The following is a 19,758-nucleotide window of genomic DNA, read 5'->3' as shown; positions in this document are numbered from 1 at the left end:
CTTCTGGATGAGAACATAAGTTGCACGGTGGCAGTGCGGCAGCAGCAGGAGGCCCCATTAGCTAAAGTTGTACCTCAGGTTAAGAACAGTTTCAGGTTAAGAACGGACCTCCAAATTAAGTTCTTAATCCGAGGTACCACTGTACTGTACTATAAAATAAATAAGACAGTATTGTAGATGATTAAAAAAAAAGTTAATTATTATTTTTTCCCTGCACTGATGATACTTATTGTTTGAATGGGGGGCTTTTATCCATTTCCACAGTCACACAATCAATCGATCAGTAGCTGAACTGGGTTCTACACAGTCACAAAAACAAATGAACCAAAAAAGCCTCAGAAACGAAAATACAAAATAAATAGCAAGAACAAAAGCGCCAAACTTAATCCGTTCCGGAAGTCCGTTTGACTTCCGAAATGTTTGAAAACCAAGGCGCAGCTTCTGATTGGTGCAGGCGCCCCGGAAACAATAGCTGACAGCCGCGTCAGACATTCGGCTTCCGAAAAATGTTCAAAAACCGGAACACTTACTTCCAGGTTTTCGGCGTTTGAGAACCAAGGCGTTTGAGAACCAAGGTACCACTGTAGTTCCCGTGGCTCCCACGCCAGGGAGCCATGGGAACTGTAGTTCTGGGAGAATACCATTTTGGGATCCCTGCTGGAAAACATGGTGGTAGTTATCCCTACCTATGACTCTAGCGTAGAAACACCTGCAAAGGCCTGTGATGGTGGCACCCTCTTGCCCACAAGCTCCTACCGTACCTCCGTTTCTACGGCAGCCATTTTGTGGTGGCCAACTCGGTCCCAGTCGCTTGCCCTTTTTGCACCCTTCCCTGCCAGCGCCCTGCTTCCCTCCTTTTACGAGCGCATTGCCAAGTTTCTCTTTCTCTGTGCCTGATGGGCTTGCCTCTCTTCCAGTCCCTGATAGTCCCTGGAAAGAGCCCGACGCGGAAGAAATCGGGGCCCTTCAGCTCCCGGCGGAGCAGCGCCATCGGGATTGAGAACATCCAGGAGGTGCAGGAGAAAAGGTGGGGTGCAGGGGGGGGGCAAGTGAGGTGGAAGGGATGGAGGTGGGCAGTTTTGCTGCTGCTTCTATTTTACTAACAGGTTCTTATTTTACTAACAGCCAGTGTGATGTAGTGGTTAAGAGCAGTGGACTCGTAATCTGGGGAACCGGGTTCGCGTCTCCGCTCCTCCACATGCAGCTGCTGGGTGACCTTGGGCCAGTCACACTTCTCTGAAGTCTCTCAGCCCCACTCACCTCACAGAGTGTTTGTTGTGGGGGAGGAAGGGAAAGGAGAGTCTTAGCCGCTTTGAGACTCCTTAGGGTAGTGCTAAAGCAGGATATCAAATCCAAACTCTTCTTCTTCTCGTCTTGTCATTTTCTTAACTGTTTTTCAATCTAAAACTTGAGATTTATTTTTTTGTGTCCTAAAGTTCATCCAGGTTGCACTTTGCAAAGCAATACGAGAACCGCAACACAAAACCAACTTTTAAAATTTAGTTGAGATTCCTGCATTGAAGGGGGTTGGGCTAGATGACCCTCCAAGTCCCTTCCAGCTCTGCAAATCTATGAAATCCGCAGTTCTCCACATTTCGCAGGGCAGTTCTCCAGCCACGTAATGTGTACATATATATTCTGCATATCATTGCGTTAGGAGACGTCCCTTTGCAAAAATGTGTATATTGGGCACAATCGTGTACAAATGTGTGTATTTTAGGAGAAATCCACACTAACTGCTGTGCCAACTTTTAAATGCCCGGTGAAAGCTTTCCTATTGTATACAGGCAATTAAGAATACCGTGGAACCTCGGTTTTCAAACGTAATCCTTTCCAGAAGACTGTTCCGAGTTCCGAAACGTTTGAAAACCGAGGCACAAAGGGAAGTCTGCAAATTCAATAGAAAAAAATCGAAAAACACGCAGTGGATGCTGTTCGACTTCCGAGGCGCGTTCAAAAACGGAAGCAATTACTTCTGGGTTTTCCAGCTTCCGAAACGTTCGGCTTCCGAGATGCTTGAAAACTGAGGTTCCACTGTACATCCTTCCGCAATGGCTAAATTATGCCTGTTTTTTAAAACTTTTTAATACTTTTTTGTTGCACAGTTTTACAATTTACTGCTGTAAACTGCTACGATGCTTTTTAATGACGTAGCTGTATATAAATATTTTTTATTTTTAAAAACCCCACAACTTTTCGAAATAATAAAAATCCCTAAATGTGGAGAACTGAGTTTAAGAGTGAAAAAAATGAGAAATCGAGGAGGGGTCCCAAAATTGACAGTGACTGTTTGCCTACTGCTAACTCCAGCCATGCTCCCACCAGTGCCCCCCTCCCCAGCCTCACATGATCGTGGCAACCAAGCCCTCCTCCCCACTCCCAAATTCTTTTGACTTGACCAGCAAAGCCAGCTGTATGTGCCCCACAGGGAAAGCCCCACCGGGACCCAGAAGACTCCGGACAGCGGCCATGTATCTCAGGAACCCAAGTCTGAGAACTCATCCAATCAGAGCTCTCCAGAGATGCCCACCACCAAGAACAGGTTGGCAAATGTCTCTTGGCGTAAGGTTGGCTTGTTGGGGACAACAGGAGGAGAGCGTTTTTTCTCCTGTGTTTCGGTCTTAGTGGGAGCTTCCAGTCAGGGCACCTGGTTGGCCACTGCGAGAAAAGGATGCTAGACTAGGTGGGCCATTGGCCTGACCCAGACAGAAGGATCTTCTGCTGTTCTTAGGTTCTTCATGCAGTGGGACGCAGGTGGCGCTGTGGTCTAAACCACGGAGCCTCTTGGACTTGCCGATCGGAAGGTCGGCGGTTCGAATCCCCATGACGGGGTGAGCTCCCATTGCTCTATCCCAGCTCCTGCCAACCTAGCAGTTCAAAAGCATGGTAGTGCAAGGAGATACCGTATTTTTCACTCTAGAAGATGCACTTTTCCCCTCCTAAAAAGTAAGGGGAAATGTGTGTGCGTCTTATGGAGCGAGTGCAGGTGGGAGGCTCTGCTCAGTGCTCCATTTAAAGAGCCGTGTGGAGCATGTGTGTGGCTCTTGGGGGCTTTTCCCCAAGAGCCCCACACACACTCCGCGCACTCTTTAAAGGGAGTGCGGCTCTTGGGGGAGCCTTAGCCGCATGCAGTCTCTCCCCAGCAGGGGATGAAGGCTCCCCTTGCCTGGGAGAGGCTGTGCACGGCTATCCCATAAGCCAGGACAGCCAGCGGGATCTAGGTGCGTCTTATGGTCTGGTGCATCTTATACAGCGAGAAATACGGTAAATAGGTACCACTATGGCAGGAGGGTAAATGGCGTTTCCGTGCGCTGTGGTTTCCGTCACGGTGTCCCGTTGCGCCAGAAGCGGTCTAGTCCTGCTGGCCACATGACCCGGAAAGCTGTCTGTGGACAAACGCCGGCTCCCTCGGCCTGATAGCAAGATGAGCGCCACAACCTCATAGTAATGCAGTGGTACCACTGTGGGGGGGAATTATTCACAGTCAACTCCTGAACCAGATTGCCTTGGCAGTTCATGACAGATCACTGTCTTAGTTCTCGATGGGCCTTCTTTCTCTCTCTCCTTGCAGACCAGATCCTGTAGCCCCCAAACCAGACGCCCTGCGCGATTTCTCGCGTTCCTCCTCCAGCGCTAGCAGCTTTGGCAGCGTGGCAGAAGAGCAGGAGGGAGGCCACGACGAAGACACTGGCATGGTAAGAGGGTCGGGCCATAGCTCAGTACATGCGGGGAAGCTGCGATGGCGCTCCCAGCTGTTAAGGCTCAACAAAGCCCCACTGCCCCTCCGGCTCACGAGGAGACCCTCCTTGGCGCCTGAAGAGGATGTCCTCTTCTGGGGTGGGTCTCCTCGCAAGCCACTAGGACTCTCCAGGGGGCTCTCCATCTCCAGGTTCCACTTCTGGGTTCCCAGCACCACGTGGTATGTGCGGTTGCGCACAAATGCATAATGCAAAAATGGGGAGTTGCTTGGTTTTAAGCACTGTGTACTTGTAAAGTTGTCAGTAAGCACTTGATTTACTGTATTGGCCTGAATATAAGCTGCACTCTTCCCCCCCCCCCCCAATTCTGACCATGAGAAGTTAAAAGTGTGACTTAAATCTGCGACCTTACGAAAACTGGCTTTTACGATATCGCTGCTGAAACAGACAAGTGGTAAAACGGAACCAAAAAATTGTTTTATTGCCGATTTGTGAGCTTGAGACCGTTCATTTGCCATTTACGAGTGCCTGCGGAATTGTAGCACCTGAATAGCGATTTGCGATTTTAGCGATTCTAGGGTAACTTTTGCGGGCTTGCGAGATCAAAGGTTTAAGGCTTAAGTTACAATTCTACCAACCGCAGCGGTTTTCAGCCTGTAACCCAATTTTAAGGGAGCAGCTTATATTCGGGTATTGTCTCCCCCCCCCCTTGAATTCTAAAGGTGCGGCTTATTTGCGAGTGCGGCTTATATTTGGACCAATACGGTATATTGTTTATTAAGAATAGTCCAGTAATTTCCCTTCTGTCTCCAGTCAAAGCAGCCGCTATGGAGAAATTATCTTAACACGCTAGACTGAGGTATACCCTGTGGATGGGAAATTAAGAACATTTTTCAAGTCTGTTTTGCTGCCATGTGGATAACCGCAGACAAGGCTTAACATCTGTTCATGCATTTGTCCTGGAAGACAACACTTTGCGATGGGTAATTGTTTTAAACGTTCGTAATAAATGAATAAAAAAGTAAGAACTGAGATCGCAGGGAAGTGGACTGGAGAACACACAGGTAGCAAGAGTTCTGTTACAACAAGGCAGTGGCGTAGCGTGGGGGGTGCAGGGGGGGCCGGCCGCACCGGGCGCAACATCTGGGGGGGCGCGCTTGCACTCGCAGCTCTCTGCCCCTACTTGGCTCACTCACTCTCTCTCATTGCAGTGCTGGCTGTGCAAATCCGATCCGAGCCTCCGGGTCGCCGCCCACTGTGGAGGGGAGGGTGCCAGGCGTGCGGTGCGGTGCGGAGAGAGAGCGAGGGACTATCTGGGGGAGGGACAGTGCAGCGGGGGGGGGGCGCAAATTACTTGCCTTGCCCTGGGTTAGGGGGCGCAAATTACTTGCCTTGCCCCGGATGCTGACAACCCACGCTACGCCACTGCGACAAGGATGTTTGCAGAATAAATGCCATCGGTTACAGGTGATAAAACTTGGCAATGCTTCTCTCACTCTCCCGTGCCATAGAAAAGGCCGGCACTTGGCTACCTGGCCCCTTCTCCCCCACCCACCAACACTGTGTCTTCCTTTTTGTGTCCACCCCCCAGGAGAGCCAGTCCTCATCAGGCACCCCCCACAAGCGGGACTCCTTTATCTACAGCACCTGGCTGGATGACAGCCTCAGCAACACCAGCGGGGGCAGCTCACCAGGTACCGGATTCCACTTTAACACCCCTCTCCGTTCTGCCCTGTGCAGTCCTTGCCTTGTCCACTGCAACACCCCTGCGAGGTGGGCCATGCGACCCCCATTTTGCATGCATCGATCAGCGTTAATCACCACTTAATTATCTCTGTTAACAGAGTCTCGACAGAGATGACTAGCCAGCCATGTTGCCTCCCCGGAAGTCCTCAGTGCTCATATCTTCTAATGTACAGTGGTATAATAATAATAATAATAATTTATTATTTGTACCCCGCCCATCTGGCTGGGTTTCCCCAGCCACTCTGGGCGGCTTCCATAGAAACAAAAAATACAATAAAATATCACAGATTAAAAACTTCCCTGAACAGGGCTGCCTTAAGATGTCTTCTGAATGTCAGGTAGTTATTTATCGCTTTGACATCTGCTGGGAGGGCGTTCCACAGGGCGGGCGCCACTACCGAGAAGGCCCTCTGCCTGGTTCCCTGTAGCTTTACTTCTCGCAATGAGGGAACCGCCAGGAGGCCCTCGGAGCTGGACCTCAGTGTCCGGGCAGAACGATGGGGGTGGAGACGCTCCTTCAGGTATACTGGGCCGAGGCCGTTTAGGGCTTTAAAGGTCAAGACCAACACTTTGAATTGTGCTCGGAAACGTACCTCGGGTTAAGAACTTAATTCGTTCCAGAGGTCCGTTCTTAACCTGAAACTGTTCTTAACCTGAGGTTTAGCTAATGCGGCCTCCTGCTGCCGCCGCACTATCGCCACATGATTTCTGTTCTCATCCTGAAGCAAAGTTCTTAACCCGAGGTACTATTTCTGGGTTAGCGGAGTCTGTAACCTGAAGCGTCTGTAACCTGAAGCGTCTGTAACCCTAGGTACCGCTGTATACATTTTTGGCAAGCTAAATTTTTGGCATTTTGGGCCCAACCCTTCCTCTCAGCCTAGCCTACCTCACAGGATTACCGTGCGGATTAATTGAGCTTTTTCTCCAAGGTGGGATATAAGTGCAATAAATAGAACAAATAAATGAAATTTACGTTCGATGCTAGTCCTACTCAAAGGAGACCCATTGAAAGTGATGGACGTGGCTGACTTCGATTCATTAATTTCAGGGTGTCTGCACCGAGTAGGACTTATTTGAATGAACTTCCATATGATACATTCATTAATGTCTGTATATTGGTGCCCATTTCCCCCAATATATCTTGATTTATTCTTTGCATTCATGTCTCACCTTTCCCAGTTATGTGAGAGCCAGTGTGGTGTAGTGGTTAAGAGCGGTAGTCTCGTAATCTGGTGAACCGGGTTCGTGTCTCCGCTCCTCCACCTGCAGCTGCTGGGTGACCTTGGGCCAGTCACACTTCTTTGAAGTCTCTCAGCCCCACTCACCTCACAGAGTGTTTGTTGTGGGGGAGGAAGGGAAAAGGAGATTGTTAGCCGCTTTGAGACTCCTGAAGGGGAGTGAAAGGCAGGATATCAAATCCAAACTCTTCTTCTTCTTCTTCTTCTTCTTCTTCTTCTTCTTCTTCTTCTTCTTCCCTCCCCCCCCCCCCCCGACAAAGGAGCTCTTTATTTAATCCCTACAATGACCCTGTAGGTTAGGCGGAGAGGCAATGGCTGGCCCCCAAGGTCACTGAGTGAGCTTCATGGCTGTGTGGGCAATTTGAACCCTGGTCTCCCAGGTCCTTCGTTACTCTGGCTCTTTGGCTGGAGAGCTGAATTTGGAGAAGAGCAAAAGCCAGAGAATAGCTGTGTTTTCCTTTCACGCATTGCTGAATTAGTTGGGCCCGTTCTTAAAATGCAAACCAGACCGAATTTCTCCACTGCTCCCATCCGGGTTTAATTAATCAACGATAACGAAAAGGAAGCCTACAGGTCTCTCTGTGTGTTATACGTTACCACCAGATGTTAACAGGTCCTGATGCTGCTGTGCTTGCCTCACCCTTCCTCCCATCTGGTCTTCCTCTCCCCTAAGGCACAGAGCTCATTGGCCTGCGTCATTGCGCTTCCTTTCCCAGGGATGGGGGAAGATGTTCTGCTCACGAATCAAAGCATCCTTTGCCTGCCTCTTGCTCTCCTCTTTGCCTCTTATTCTAAGGTTGCCAGATTTTTTTCAAAGAATCCAGGGACACTTTTTTTTTTTGAAAAGAGGGATTTTTTTTAAAAAAAAACACATTTTAAAAAACAAGTACAGTGGTACCTCGCAAGACGAATGCCTCGCAAGACAAAAAACTCGCAAGACGAAAGAGTTTTTTGTTTTTTGAGTTGCTTCGCAAGACGAATTTCCCTATGGGCTTGCTTCGCAAGACAAAAACGTCTTGCGCCTTTTTCTTAAAACCGTCAATGCATTCCTATGGGAAACCGTCAATGCATTTCCTATGGGAAAGCCTGCTTTGCAAGACGAAAAATTCACAAGACGAAAAGACCCGCGGAACGGATTCTTTTCGTCTTGCGAGGCACCACTGTATTATCTTCTCTTCTGTGGTCTCCTCTGTCTCATGGCCTTCCTCTGGGACTCAGCCTGTTCTCTTGAAGCTCTAGCTGTTGGGATACTGCCAGGGAGACAAAGTCCATCTTGACCTCCATGTCGTCTCTGGACGTCCATTGATCTCCCGTAGACACGCAGTATCAGCAATTAGTGACACGAGCTCCAGAAATAGCTTGAAAAGGATCCAGAGCTCTTGCACACTCTATCAGCAGATATGCACAGCAAAAGATGCACCCAGGAGAGCATGATTTACAAGTTTATTCAGCGTTGATCAGAACAAAGAAGAACCATGACTGCCTGCTAGAGAGTTTCCGGCAGTGAGAGAGAAAACGAAAGCAAAAGACACAACAGAAACATCCTGTGAGACAGGAAATGCGCAGGCTGTGACACAAACATCCTGCTCCCCTTTAAGGTGGAACGGAAATATCCTAACACTAGCTGCCATGGAGTAGGCTCTGGTTGGGCCTGGGCTCAGCCACGTGTCCTTGCCCTCCCGGTGCTCTCCTGCCTCTCCTTCTCAGCGGCAGCAGTGCAGCAATGTCAGGGCTCCCCTCTTTTTCCTCCTTCCTCTTTCTCTCTTCTCCTTCTCCTCCTCTCCTCCTTCTCTCTGCATCAGTTCCAGGGGTTTTACTGGCCCCGGAGCACCGCTGGGCAGGTGGCCAGGCACTCTTGCTACCAGCTCGATTTGGGTCAGCGGTTCCCCCAGTTGACGCACCGGGTGTCCCCGGTTCCTCCTTGGCAGCAGCAGCAGCAGCAGCGGCAGTCTCAGCAGCCCAGAGCCAGCCTGGTAGCGCAGTTGGCCCTGGCTTGCTTCAGGAGCTGCCCGCTGCTGTGGCGCCCGCCATTTTGCCTCGCTGGAAGTCCCCATATGATGTGTCTTGTGCCGTTGAACCAATCACACAACATTCATTCCCTACTAATAAATCTGCAACACTTAAAATATAAATCCGGGGACATTAAATGAAATCCGGGGACAGATTTTGTCCGGGGACAGATTTGTAAATCCGGGGACTGTTCCCGGGGAATGGGGACATCTGGTCACCATATCCTATTCTGGAGGATCCCTGTCAACTGACCATGCTGGTTTTCTTCTGCTGTAACACTTTAAGGCAGCGATGCTTCTGAATACCCATAGCTGGAAACCACAGGAGGAGAGAGTTGCTCTTCCGGTAGGGCAGAAGTCTTCAACCTTTTTTAGTCCACAGCTCCCTTGACCAACTACATCCTTTCTGTGGCACCCCAGTGGGGCTCAGGAGCCCAGTTAGGTCACACCTTTCCTCCCAAGCTGCCAGCCTCTTGCCCTTTTTTCAAACACCTTCCCTAGGCCTCCTCTCCCCTCTCCTTGGGAGTCCTCCAGGCAGCAGCCGCAGCCACCCCGGGTCTCTGAGCCACCTCAGCTCCTGCCAGCCAGCTCTTCTCTCTCTTTGGCTATCCCTCATAGCCGAGTAAGATTGTCTTCCTTAAACACGGTTTTAACAGTGAGTGCGTAAGTGACTTTGGAGGCCAGTTCTGGATCCACACGTCCTTCCACAGTGGGGACATGGGTTTCCAGGTGGGAGTTGATCACGGTGAGGGTTTGCCAAGTGTGCTTTCCTCTTAGCACGTTTCATCCTGAGTTCAAGCGTTTTCAACAGTGGCGTAGCGTGGGTTGTCAGCACCCGGGGCAAGGCAAGTAATTTGCGCCCCCTAACCCGTGGATTTTAGTAGGGGCAGAAAGCTGCGAGTGCGAGCACCCCCCCCAGATGTTGCGCCCGGTGCGGCTGGGCCCCCCCCTGCACCCCCACGCTACACCACTGGTTTTCAAAGCCCATGACACCTTTGGTAAAGGCTGTTCTCCAATTGGAGCGCTCGCAGGCCAGTGTTTCCCAGTTGTCGGTGTTTATCCTACATTTTTAAAAGATTCTTCTTGGGAGAATCTTTAAACCTCTTTTGTTGACCACCAGCATTACGCTTTCCATTTTTAAGTTCGGAATAGAGCAGTTGCTTTGGAAGACGATAATCAGGCATCCGTACAACATGACCAGTCCAATGAAGTTGATGCTGAAGAATCATTGTTTCGACCCCTGGCCACCCCCAGAGGGACCATTTGCCTGCGGAGCTTGAAGCCGGGGCTGCTGCAACAAGCAGCCGTGAAAGCCTTTGGGAGGCAGAGATGCAAGAAGGCACCCGAGGAGGGAGGGAAGGAAAGAGGGACAGAGGCCAGTGTTGCCCATGGCATCCTTGACCATCATTCAAGGCAAGCAACATGGCACACTGGTTAAAAATCACCGCCGTAGAGGAATCCAGTTGGCCACTGTGAGAGCATGGTGGGTCCCCATTTAGTCTCTTCCTGGTAAAGGCTATATTTAAGTAGTTATTTCCTCCCCTGTCCCATTCTCCATCTTTCCAGGCCCTATGAACTTTGACCTTGTCATACCACAAATATGCATGCCAGCCAAATACATTGTTAAAACCTTCCAGATCCAAAACATCAGTATTTTCAAGAAGCATCCATTCTTTCAGCCAGCAAAATGCGGCTGATTCATAATAGAGTTTAAGGTCTGGCAGGGCAAATCCACCTCTTTCTTTAGCATCTGTTAATATCTTTAAAGTTGTTATTTCCTCCCCTGTCCCATTCTCCATCTTTCCAGGCCCTTCTCGCTCTCCGCAGCCAGACCCCAGGAAATCTACGGACCCCTCTTGTCCAGAAATAAAAATCCAGCTGGAACAGTCCGAGCGGCAACCTCCCCACCTGGTGAGTGTGCGAGAGGGCCGGGTATTCCACAAACCCAGTCTTCCAGTTGCAGGGCAGAGGCCTGCGAGTGTCTGAAGCTGGGTGTGCTGGTCCCAGGGGGAGGTTACCGTGGGGCGAGGCCCAGGACCTGAGTCGAGGGTCGGCAGACAGTCCTCCACGGGTGAAGCGGGGTCCAGGGTGAGGAGCAGGGCAAGGACAGGAACTCTCGAGGAACAGGACAGGGTGCTGGCCGAAACAGCTCTTCAATGACGTTGCTCCCGCAACCTGGGACCGGGCTGACTGGCCTTTATCTTCTCTGAGGCCAGGGGCGGTCCCGGCCCCCAGGAGACCCGCCTCTCCTGGCCTTAAGGCGAGCACTCCTCCTGGGAGAAACCAGTTCCCTCTGCCTCTCTGCCCTGAGCCTCTGCAATTCAGGAGAGGCTGAAGGGTTACTGGACCCAGGGGGAGATTCACCTGTAGGCACTGAGTCCTCAACCACCTCCGGAGCCAGAGTGGATTCACCTGGTGCCTGCTCCTGAGGATCCGGCACAGGTGCAGGTGCTTCAGATCCAAGGCCCTGCCCCAGTTCAGCCGGCCCTGGAGGCGGGGACTCCTGTGCAGGCTGGGGTTCCTCCGGTTCAGCCTCTGAATCGGATTCCCAGGCCATCACACTGGGATATGGGAGGAGGCGAATAGGAGGCAGTGGCATAAGGTGGGGATGTGGATTATTTTCCTGTGGGTGCATTAGAAGAAGGACACCCTTCTGGTGTCTGTGGGACAGGGGCTGATCTTGCAGATGAAAGCGGTGGCTGACACATACAATCAACCAACACAAACTACGGAACTCCCTCCCACTGCATGCAGTGCTGGTCACCAACCTGAATAGCTTTAAAACAGGGTCAGACAAATTCAAGAGCTATCGATGGCTACCAGCCACAATGGCTCTGCCTCCACTGTTGGCGGCAGCAGTGCTTCTGAATCCTGGTTGCTGAAAACCACAGGAGGGGGAGAGTGTTGCTCTTGCTCCTGAATCCCGCTTGCTGGTATTGCATAACGGGCAACTGTTCAACCACTGCAGGAACAGGATGCTGGACTAGTTGGACTATTAGCCTGATACAGCAGCCGGGCTTTTTTATGTCCTTATGGAACCTCCGGGTTCAGAGGCAGTCTGTTTAGATTTCTAGCTTCTTAGGGGTATTTGGCCAGTGTGGCAACAGGATGCCGGACCAAATGGACCGTTGGCTTGATCCAGCAGGACAGTTCATATGTTCTTAAGCAAGAATTGATACAGCCGCTTGTACCCATGGAAAAGTGTGTCATTGGGCAGAAGGCACAAGGATTAGGGCAGTCTTGGAGGAGGTTGTGGGGCTCTGCCACCGAGGTGTCCCCCTTGCAAGAGCTTATCCGTTCTGTGGTTTCCCTCGACTCCCCTTGCACGTAGCCTTAATGTTCTCTTCCTTTCTGTGTGTCCCCTGCAGAGCTGCTAGCCCTCCCTGCCCAGCCTCCGTGGATGCCTCTCCCCACAAGGTCAGACCCTCTTTCGCGTCTCGGGGTTCACCCTGGCTCCCAGGGCAGTGAGCAAGCCAGCAGGCTTTGAGCAAGTCTTCCCGGCCCCTCTCAGAGCAAGACCTATATCGCTCCAAGTCGTCAAAGGGGAAGGAGGGCCGCTGCTTCCTCCCTTCCACTTCTTGCCTTGGTGGGGCTGGCATTTCCTGCCCCTCCCCAGGGGCACCCCATAAACACCCAGCCCCTTCCTTTGTGCCACCCTCTTGCGATGACCATGCGCACGTAAGGCATGTTCTCGAACTTAACCCTTTTCCTCCTTCATGTTTCCTGCCCCCCACCCCCCAAAATAACTCCAAATAGCTCATTGGTTTTTAAGCAGAGGTTGGACGGCCACCTGCCAGGGATTTTTAGCTGTGATCACTGCATGGCGGGGGGGGGGTCAGACTAGATGTCCCTTGGAGCCTCTTCCAGTTCTACAGCCCAGGGATTCTATTACCCTATACCTTGCGGTCTCCACCCCTCCGCTCCCTTCTCCGCGATTAACCCCCAATCTTCCAATCCCGTTCCCCATCCTGAAAGGGTGAGGATGCCTTTAGGAGGACAAGTACAGTGGTGCCCCGCAAGACGAATGCCTCGGAAGACGAAAAACTCGCAAGACAAAAGAGTTTTCCGTTTTCTGAGTTGCTTCGCAAGACGGATTTCCCTATGGGCTTGCTTCGCAAGACGAAAACGTCTTGCGCCTTTTTTAAAAAACCACCAATGCATTCCTATGGGAAACCGTCAATACACATTGGTGCTTCGCAAGACGAAAAACTCGTAGAACGAAAAAACTCGCAGAACGAATTAATTTCGTCTTGCAGGGCACCACTGTACAGTGGACGGTTGGGTTGCGAACATGATCTCTGTGGGATGCACATGCGCAACCCGCAGCGTTCGCAACCCGTGTCTGAGCACGCGCAGGTTGCGATTCGGCGCTTCTGCGCATGCGCAAAGTGCGATTTAGCACTTCTGTGCATGCACGACTGCCGAAACCCGGAAGTAACCCGTTCCGGTACTTCCAGGTTTCGGTGCATCCGCAACCCAAAAAAAGGCAACCTGAAGCGGCTGTAACCCCAGGTATGACTGTACTGCATTTCTCACCTTTCCCAAACTGACCTCTTCCTCATCCGCCCTTCCCCTACAGCACACGGCGAAGAAGCACAAGCTGAGGGAATTGCGGAAGGCCCCCATTTTCGTCACGGCACAAGACTACTGCCCGGCCAGCAAAGCTGACCTGCCCAAGCCGCCGTCTTAAGCAAGCAGCTGCCTCCCCCATCTCTCCTTCCGGTCTCTTTTGGCAGGGCAGCAAGGCATGCTGGGACTAGCCAGGCCTTGAGAAGAGGCTCTCGGGGTCCCTGCCTAATCCCCGTCCCTTCCATGAGCTGTGCTCGACACCCCCCGTCTCACCCCATTATTAGCTCTGGCCCTCTGCGGACGACGTCTCGCAGCCAGCAGTGATGCCTGCCAGGCCCAACTGTGAAGTCAAGATGAGGACGTGGCGCCCTTTGAATCAAAACATGGACAATCACCCAACCACATCCAGATCTCTCCGGCCCTTTTCTGCGGCGGAGATGTCTGTTTCGCTTGTCTCTAGAAGCAAGGGGCCTCGGGGTGGCTCTGCGGCTCTCGCATCGCCACCAGACTACCTTGGGAGAGGGAAACCAGCATAGAAAACGAACCAAGAGCTCAGCAGTCTGGGTGCTTCAAGGGCACCTGAGGGGAGAGCTCTGGATAGGGAGCTTGGGGAGAAAAACGAAACCTTGGGAAGATTCTCCAGCATTTCTGCACACCGGGGGAGCGGAACCGGAGACCCTGTCCCGGAAGCGCTGCGGCCGTGGAGTCTAAGCCGTTTTGTGGTTCGCTAGAGGCTGGGACAGATCAAGCACTCCTTTCTCCATTTGTATAACAGCCATGCCCCCCGTTCCTGTGTATATATCCTGCCATCAGCTGCCAAGCCCATCAGCTGCTCTCCATCAGAAGTGGCACTGTGAATCCCGCCCCCCCCCTAACAGCTGAGCCTTGTTGCTGTGCTCATCCACACAGTCCGAAATCCTTTCTTTCCTAGTGGCACATCTGGCAATAACGGGAGCCAGGGCAGAATCAGAGGCGGCCTCTTGCAGAAGGGTTCCCAAATATACGAACCCCCAAGACGGGGTGGATTGGCAGGGTTTGGGGGAACCCTCGTCCTCCCAGGCAACGCGTGACTCTCTCTCTTGTTTTTTCTCGAAGTTTATCCCAAAGAATAATTGACAATTGACTCTTTATTTATTTTTTGTTGCCGTGGGACAGCTGACGTCCAAGGCACTTAGAAGAATAGCCAGTGAACTGCTTCTGTCCCATTTATCTCTCTTTTTTGGTGGGGGAGCAGCAGCCCGTTCCACAATAAGACCCTCCTCTTTGCATGCTGCGTGTGGTCTCAAGAAAAACCAGATAGAGCCAGACAGAGGTTGCCCTAAAGAAAGGGGGGGGAAGTCGGGATAGGGGTTGCATCGCCATATTCCCTAACGGGAGTTTATTGTTCCCTGCAAACTACGGCCAGTCTGCATCCGTGCTGTACAGTTTTTCGGGGTGGGGGGTGGGGATGCATTGTTCCCTCGCAAACCCCTTTCCTGGCTCTCTTCTTCTGAACCTGCCAATGTGCAGGACCAGGGGAAAATATGTGCCCGGATCCCAAAGTACTTAATTTCAACCTGCCTTCTTGTGACTAGATAAATCCTGTGAATGTCTGGGCCCATTTGCCATCTGTGTGTGTGTGTGTGTGTGTGTGTCCCTCCCTTCCATCCTGCCGTCCTCTGTTTTTGTTACTTTATTTTTTAAAGATGCACAAGAATCCATGAATTAATGTTCAGGAACTAAGGTTTCTCTCTCTCTCTTTCTCTCTCTCTCTCTCTCTCTTAATTTTTAAGCTCCGAGGTTGTGTTGGTGTTTCCAGTGACATATGTATAAAAAAAAAAAGACAAAAATGAGAGATCTATTTATCGCTATTGTAAGAAGACTCTATTTGTAAAATGCTTTTTAAGATATACAGGCTGTAAAATAAAACAAGAAATCCGTGCATTTCAATCGCTGACAGAGCTGGTGGGGCCTTGTTGTGTGTGTTTGTGGGGAAAGGGCAGGTGTGGGGAGGGAAACCTACTTATTTATTTTATTTCACCCAAAAAAATAAAGTGCCACTTGTTAGTAAAAAAAAATTTTTAAGTCCTCAAAGTGCTTAACAAAAAAAGAATAAAAACTATGAAATTATCAGTTAAAAACAAGGATTTAAAAGTAGAATTGAAATCATCGATAAGCTAAAAAACATATGCCAACATTCTACAGCGTGTTTGCCTAAGCAAAATTGTTTTTAGCCGACCCTGAAAGCACAGCGAAGGCGCTTGCCTACTGTCAATAGGCAGGGAGTTCCTGTCCATTAAACTTTAATTAGTGTTAAGTAAATGTCCAGTGCGCTTCCAACGCCATAAGTCTTATCTCAGCAGAGAATTTCGTGCAGCGGTAGAAAGAAGGCAGGAGAGTCAGTACCTTTCAATGAAGAATCCTGGAGCAAGCACTTTGGAATTCAGGAAAAAAAACTTTATTTACAAAAGAAAAAACCCTGGCGATAAAGCACACATGCTTTTATCTCCGGCATAAAGAAAACTTTACTCTAAACTTAACTCATATCAGCAAACACGCCCATGGCCACAAACTGAGTCTGCAAGTCAGGTCAAAAAAAGGCAGAGGGAAACACACAGGTGAACTGACTATTTATACAAACTAACTCACATTCCTGGATGCTTAATGACTTCCAGCTGCTCAGTGATTAGAGCGACTTGTTACCTCTTAACCCTTTAGTACCAACAGTTCCAAAGTGAGGCTGCTGCCAACACTAAAAGATTGGTTTCTTACAAAGGCAGAATGGTCATTTCATGGCAGCTGTAACAGGGACGCGGGTGGCGCTGTGGCTAAAACCTCAGCGCCTAGGACTTGCCGATCGCATGGTCGGCGGTTCGAATCCCCGCGGCGGGGTGCGCTCCCGTTGTTCAGTCCCAGCGCCTGCCAACCTAGCAGTTCGAAAGCACCCCCGGGTGCAAGTAGATAAATAGGGACTGCTTACTAGCGGGAAGGTAAACGGCTTTCTGTGTGCTGCGCTGGCTCGCCAGATGCAGCTTGTCACGCTGGCCACGTGACCCGGAAGTGTCTGCGGACAGCGCTGGCTCCCGGCCTCTAGAGTGAGATGAGCGCACAACCCTAGAGTCTGGCAAGACTGGCCCGTACGGGCAGGGGTACCTTTACCTTTACCTTGTAACAGGGCTTGTTCTGCACTTCCAAAGGGTTTGATGAGATTTTGCTGGGCTGCCACAAAGAGAGTTTTGTCGCTACAAACCAAAAGCCCCGCTTAGTCAAGCAGCTACCTCTAGAAGTCCAAGGGGGAAGCTGGGGGTGGTCACCATCCCCCGTGGTTTGGCTTTTGGGGATTATTATTATTATTATTATTATTATTACCCCATCCATCTGGCTGGGTTTCCCCAGCCACTCTAGGTGGCTCCCAACAGAATATTAAAAAAAAACCAGAATAAAACACCAAACATTAAAAACTTCCCTAACCAGGGCTGCCTTCAGATGTCTTCTAAAAGTCAGATAGTTGTTTATTTCCTTGACATCTGATGGGAGGGCTCTCCACAGGGCGGGCGCCACTACCGAGAAGGCCCTCTGCCTGGTTCCCTGTAACGTCACTTTTTTTCTCGCAGGGAGGGAACTGCCAGAAGACCCTCAGAGCTGGACCTCAGTGTCTGGGCTGGACGATGGGGGTGGAGACGCTCCTTCAGGTATACTGGGCCGAGGCCGTTTAGGGCTTTAAAGGTCAACGCCAACACTTTGAATTATGCTCAGAAACGTACTGGGAGCCAATGCAGATCTCTCATGACTGGTGTTATGTGGTCTCAGCAGCCGCTCCCAGTCACCAGTCTAGCTGCCGCATTCTGGATTAGTTGCAGTTTCTGGATCACCTTCAAAGGTAGCCCGTCGTAGAGCGCATTGCAGTAGTCCAAGAGGGAGATAACTAAAGCATACACCACTTTGGCAAGACAGTGTGCAGGCAGGTAGAAAGAGTGCCTCTGAGCATGTGAAGTGTGCGACATTACACACATCTTTAGTATGTATTTATGTATTTATTACACATTCATACGTAAGACATTACAGTAATGTCCCCCGAAATTGTGTCCTCTTGCACCATCAGGGGGGTCCAATGGTCCTTCGTGTCCCTTCCATGATACTGCCAGCCCTAGGTGGGGCGGTTGTATTCACCTCGGCTGAAGGTGCAAATTGTAGTCCCCAAATACCTGGATGGCAAAGGCTGGTTTAGGAGAGACCAGTTAGCCTCAAGGCAGCAGGAGGTGGGGAGAGACGCCTTTGGCCACCCCCAGGACTGAACCTCAACCACCCAAGGTGCAAAAAAGCAGACAGAGCCTGCCGGAACTTTTAAACCTTGACAAGGAAGCAAGCAATCGAAAGGCGTCACTCAGGTAAGCAATGAGCCCAGCGGTGGGGCTAGGCAAAAGTGAGTGGGATTTTACCTGTGCAAAGCAGGCTAGTTTATACAGACAGACATCCCTCTCTGACCTCCAAGGAAGGGGCATGATCAGAGTTCAGGGACATGCCCCGCTCAGGCAAAAATCATTTTATTTTATTCAAATTTTAAAATCAGTTTATTTTCAAAACATTCCATCAATACTGATTTATGAATTCTGCACAGAACTGAAGGTGCTCAGTTTTTTTCCCTTTCCCCTTTTAATTATTTTTATTTTGACAAAGTAATAATCACGGGACACGGGTGGCGCTGTGGGTAAAACCTCAGTGCCTAGGACTTGCCGATCGTATGGTCGGCGGTTCGAATCCCTGCGGTGGGGTGAGCTCCCGTTGCTCGGTCCCAGCTCCTGCCCACCTAGCAGTTCGAAAGCACCCCTAAGTGCAAGTAGATAAATAGGTACCGCTTTATAGCGGGAAGGTAAACGGCGTTTCTGTGTGCTGCGCTGGTGCTGGCTCGCCAGAGCAGCTTCGTCACACTGGCCACGTGACCCAGAAGTGTCTCCGGACAGCGCTGACTCCCGGCCTCTTAAGTGAGATGAGCGCACAACCCTAGAGTCGGACACGACTGGCCCGTACGGGCAGGGGTACCTTTACCTTTACCTTTTAATAATCACAAATAAACAAGAATAAAAATGTGCACCCTAACCCTGAGACCATTCCATTATAACTATCCAACCTCCCAAAATTCCAACACCTCTTGTGATGGTTTGAAACTCTGAAACTCATTCTAAACGAGTTGCTTTATAGATGATTTTGAATGGTTTCCCCTCTTGTCGTTTCCTGTGCTTGGGCTCCCTTGGGTGGGATGTAAATTCAGAGTTGAATTCAATGTTAAAGGGATCCATCTGTCAACACAGAGATTACCCTCTGCTGGTTGCAGAGGGAGCCCCGCTGGACTACTGGAACTGCTGGCTCCTGTTAGTGCAACTATTTAGTTGAATTCAGCCCTTAATAAATAAGATAAATAATAAATACTTGAGGCTATGACTAGGGAGGCATATGGAGAGTCCCCAAAGGACTGGGCTTGGGGAGTCCATTTGACCCTTTACCCCAACCCCTTAGGTTCCCCTCCTAAACTTTGGAACTCCCTGCCTATTGAGATTAAGCAAGGGCTTTCAGTGGATGCTATAAAAATTCCTGGTTAGACGAGCCTCCCTAGATGCTTAGAGAGTTGATGTGAGTTTTGTTTTGTTTTTAATAGAAATTTATTAGATATTTTATACTTATAAAAGAAAAACAGTAAAGGCAAAACAATACACACATTCAACAAACAATACATCAACAACAACAAAAAGAAAAAAAGAAAAAAATGCAACAATACAGGGGGAAAAAACACAAATCCAAATTTTTGTATCCAGATCTTTCACTAGCTTATTTCCTTGACTTCCTCACACCTCCCTTTTTTGTATTCTGGTTCAAATTATCTGGTTCAACAAATCCTTTCCCTCTTCTTCAATTTAGTCTGTAGTTTATCATAACATAATTTAATTTTCAATTTCCCAATTTAACACATTAGCACTTAATGTTCATATAATTCTTAATAACACTTCTGCTAAAACCTTATAATTTCATTCCAATATTCATCTAACATTCATTAATTTTGCAATATTTCTGTAAATATGCTTTAAATTTTTTCCAATCTTCCTCCGTCGACTCTGAGTTTTGTAGAATCATAGTAATTTTTAAAAGTCAGTATAAATTTTAACTTGTTTAGTATTTCAACTTTTTGTACCTTTTAAACTACTGTTGCGTTTTTTCCCCCCTTAGCGGTGATTTTATTCTTTTATCTCTTTCGTAAACAGCTTTGAGGTTTTTTTCCCAGCAGTATAACTTTTATGAACTCATGAATAAATAAATTTCAGCTGGAATTTCAGCCACCCTCCACCCCCACTGCCTTTACTCAGACATCCACAGGAGCCCCTGAGCTTCCGTAACCAAGATGACGTCAGGCAGGACCTCAAGGGGCTTGCCGTTTAATAAGATCGCAAAAGGGTCTTGTGACCATTTCCAAGAAGTTAAATGTGTGTTTAACCTGTTGCGGCGAAATCGTGGGCATGGGAAGCTTTT

The 19,758-nt window shown here is 49.7% G+C and overlaps 1 protein-coding gene across 8 annotated transcripts in view; it reads left to right on the top strand.

Moving 5' to 3' along the window:
- Window positions 1–15,200, top strand: part of RAP1GAP (RAP1 GTPase activating protein) — a 108,994-nt gene extending 93,794 nt beyond the window's left edge. For 7 of the 8 annotated variants that reach the window (XM_083453908.1, XM_083453906.1, XM_083453907.1 and 4 more), the window contains 7 exons: window positions 918–1,027; window positions 2,429–2,542; window positions 3,572–3,695; window positions 5,290–5,392; window positions 10,499–10,602; window positions 12,060–12,108; window positions 13,271–15,200. In XM_083453908.1, coding sequence (XP_083310034.1) covers window positions 918–1,027; window positions 2,429–2,542; window positions 3,572–3,695; window positions 5,290–5,392; window positions 10,499–10,602; window positions 12,060–12,068 — 564 coding nt within the window. In that variant the 3' untranslated portion in view covers window positions 12,069–12,108; window positions 13,271–15,200. The remainder of the gene's footprint in view (window positions 1–917; window positions 1,028–2,428; window positions 2,543–3,571; window positions 3,696–5,289; window positions 5,393–10,498; window positions 10,603–12,059; window positions 12,109–13,270) is intronic. The other variant, XM_083453909.1, reaches the window with a different exon arrangement.
- Window positions 15,201–19,758: the final 4,558 nt, after the last annotated feature.

This window comes from Podarcis tiliguerta, assembly GCF_965153285.1.
Source record: "Podarcis tiliguerta genome assembly, chromosome: 8".
NCBI classification, from domain to species: Eukaryota; Metazoa; Chordata; class Lepidosauria; order Squamata; family Lacertidae; genus Podarcis; species Podarcis tiliguerta.
Note: the sequence above shows the minus strand (reverse complement) of the source record. Positions and strands in the feature narration are given on the sequence as shown.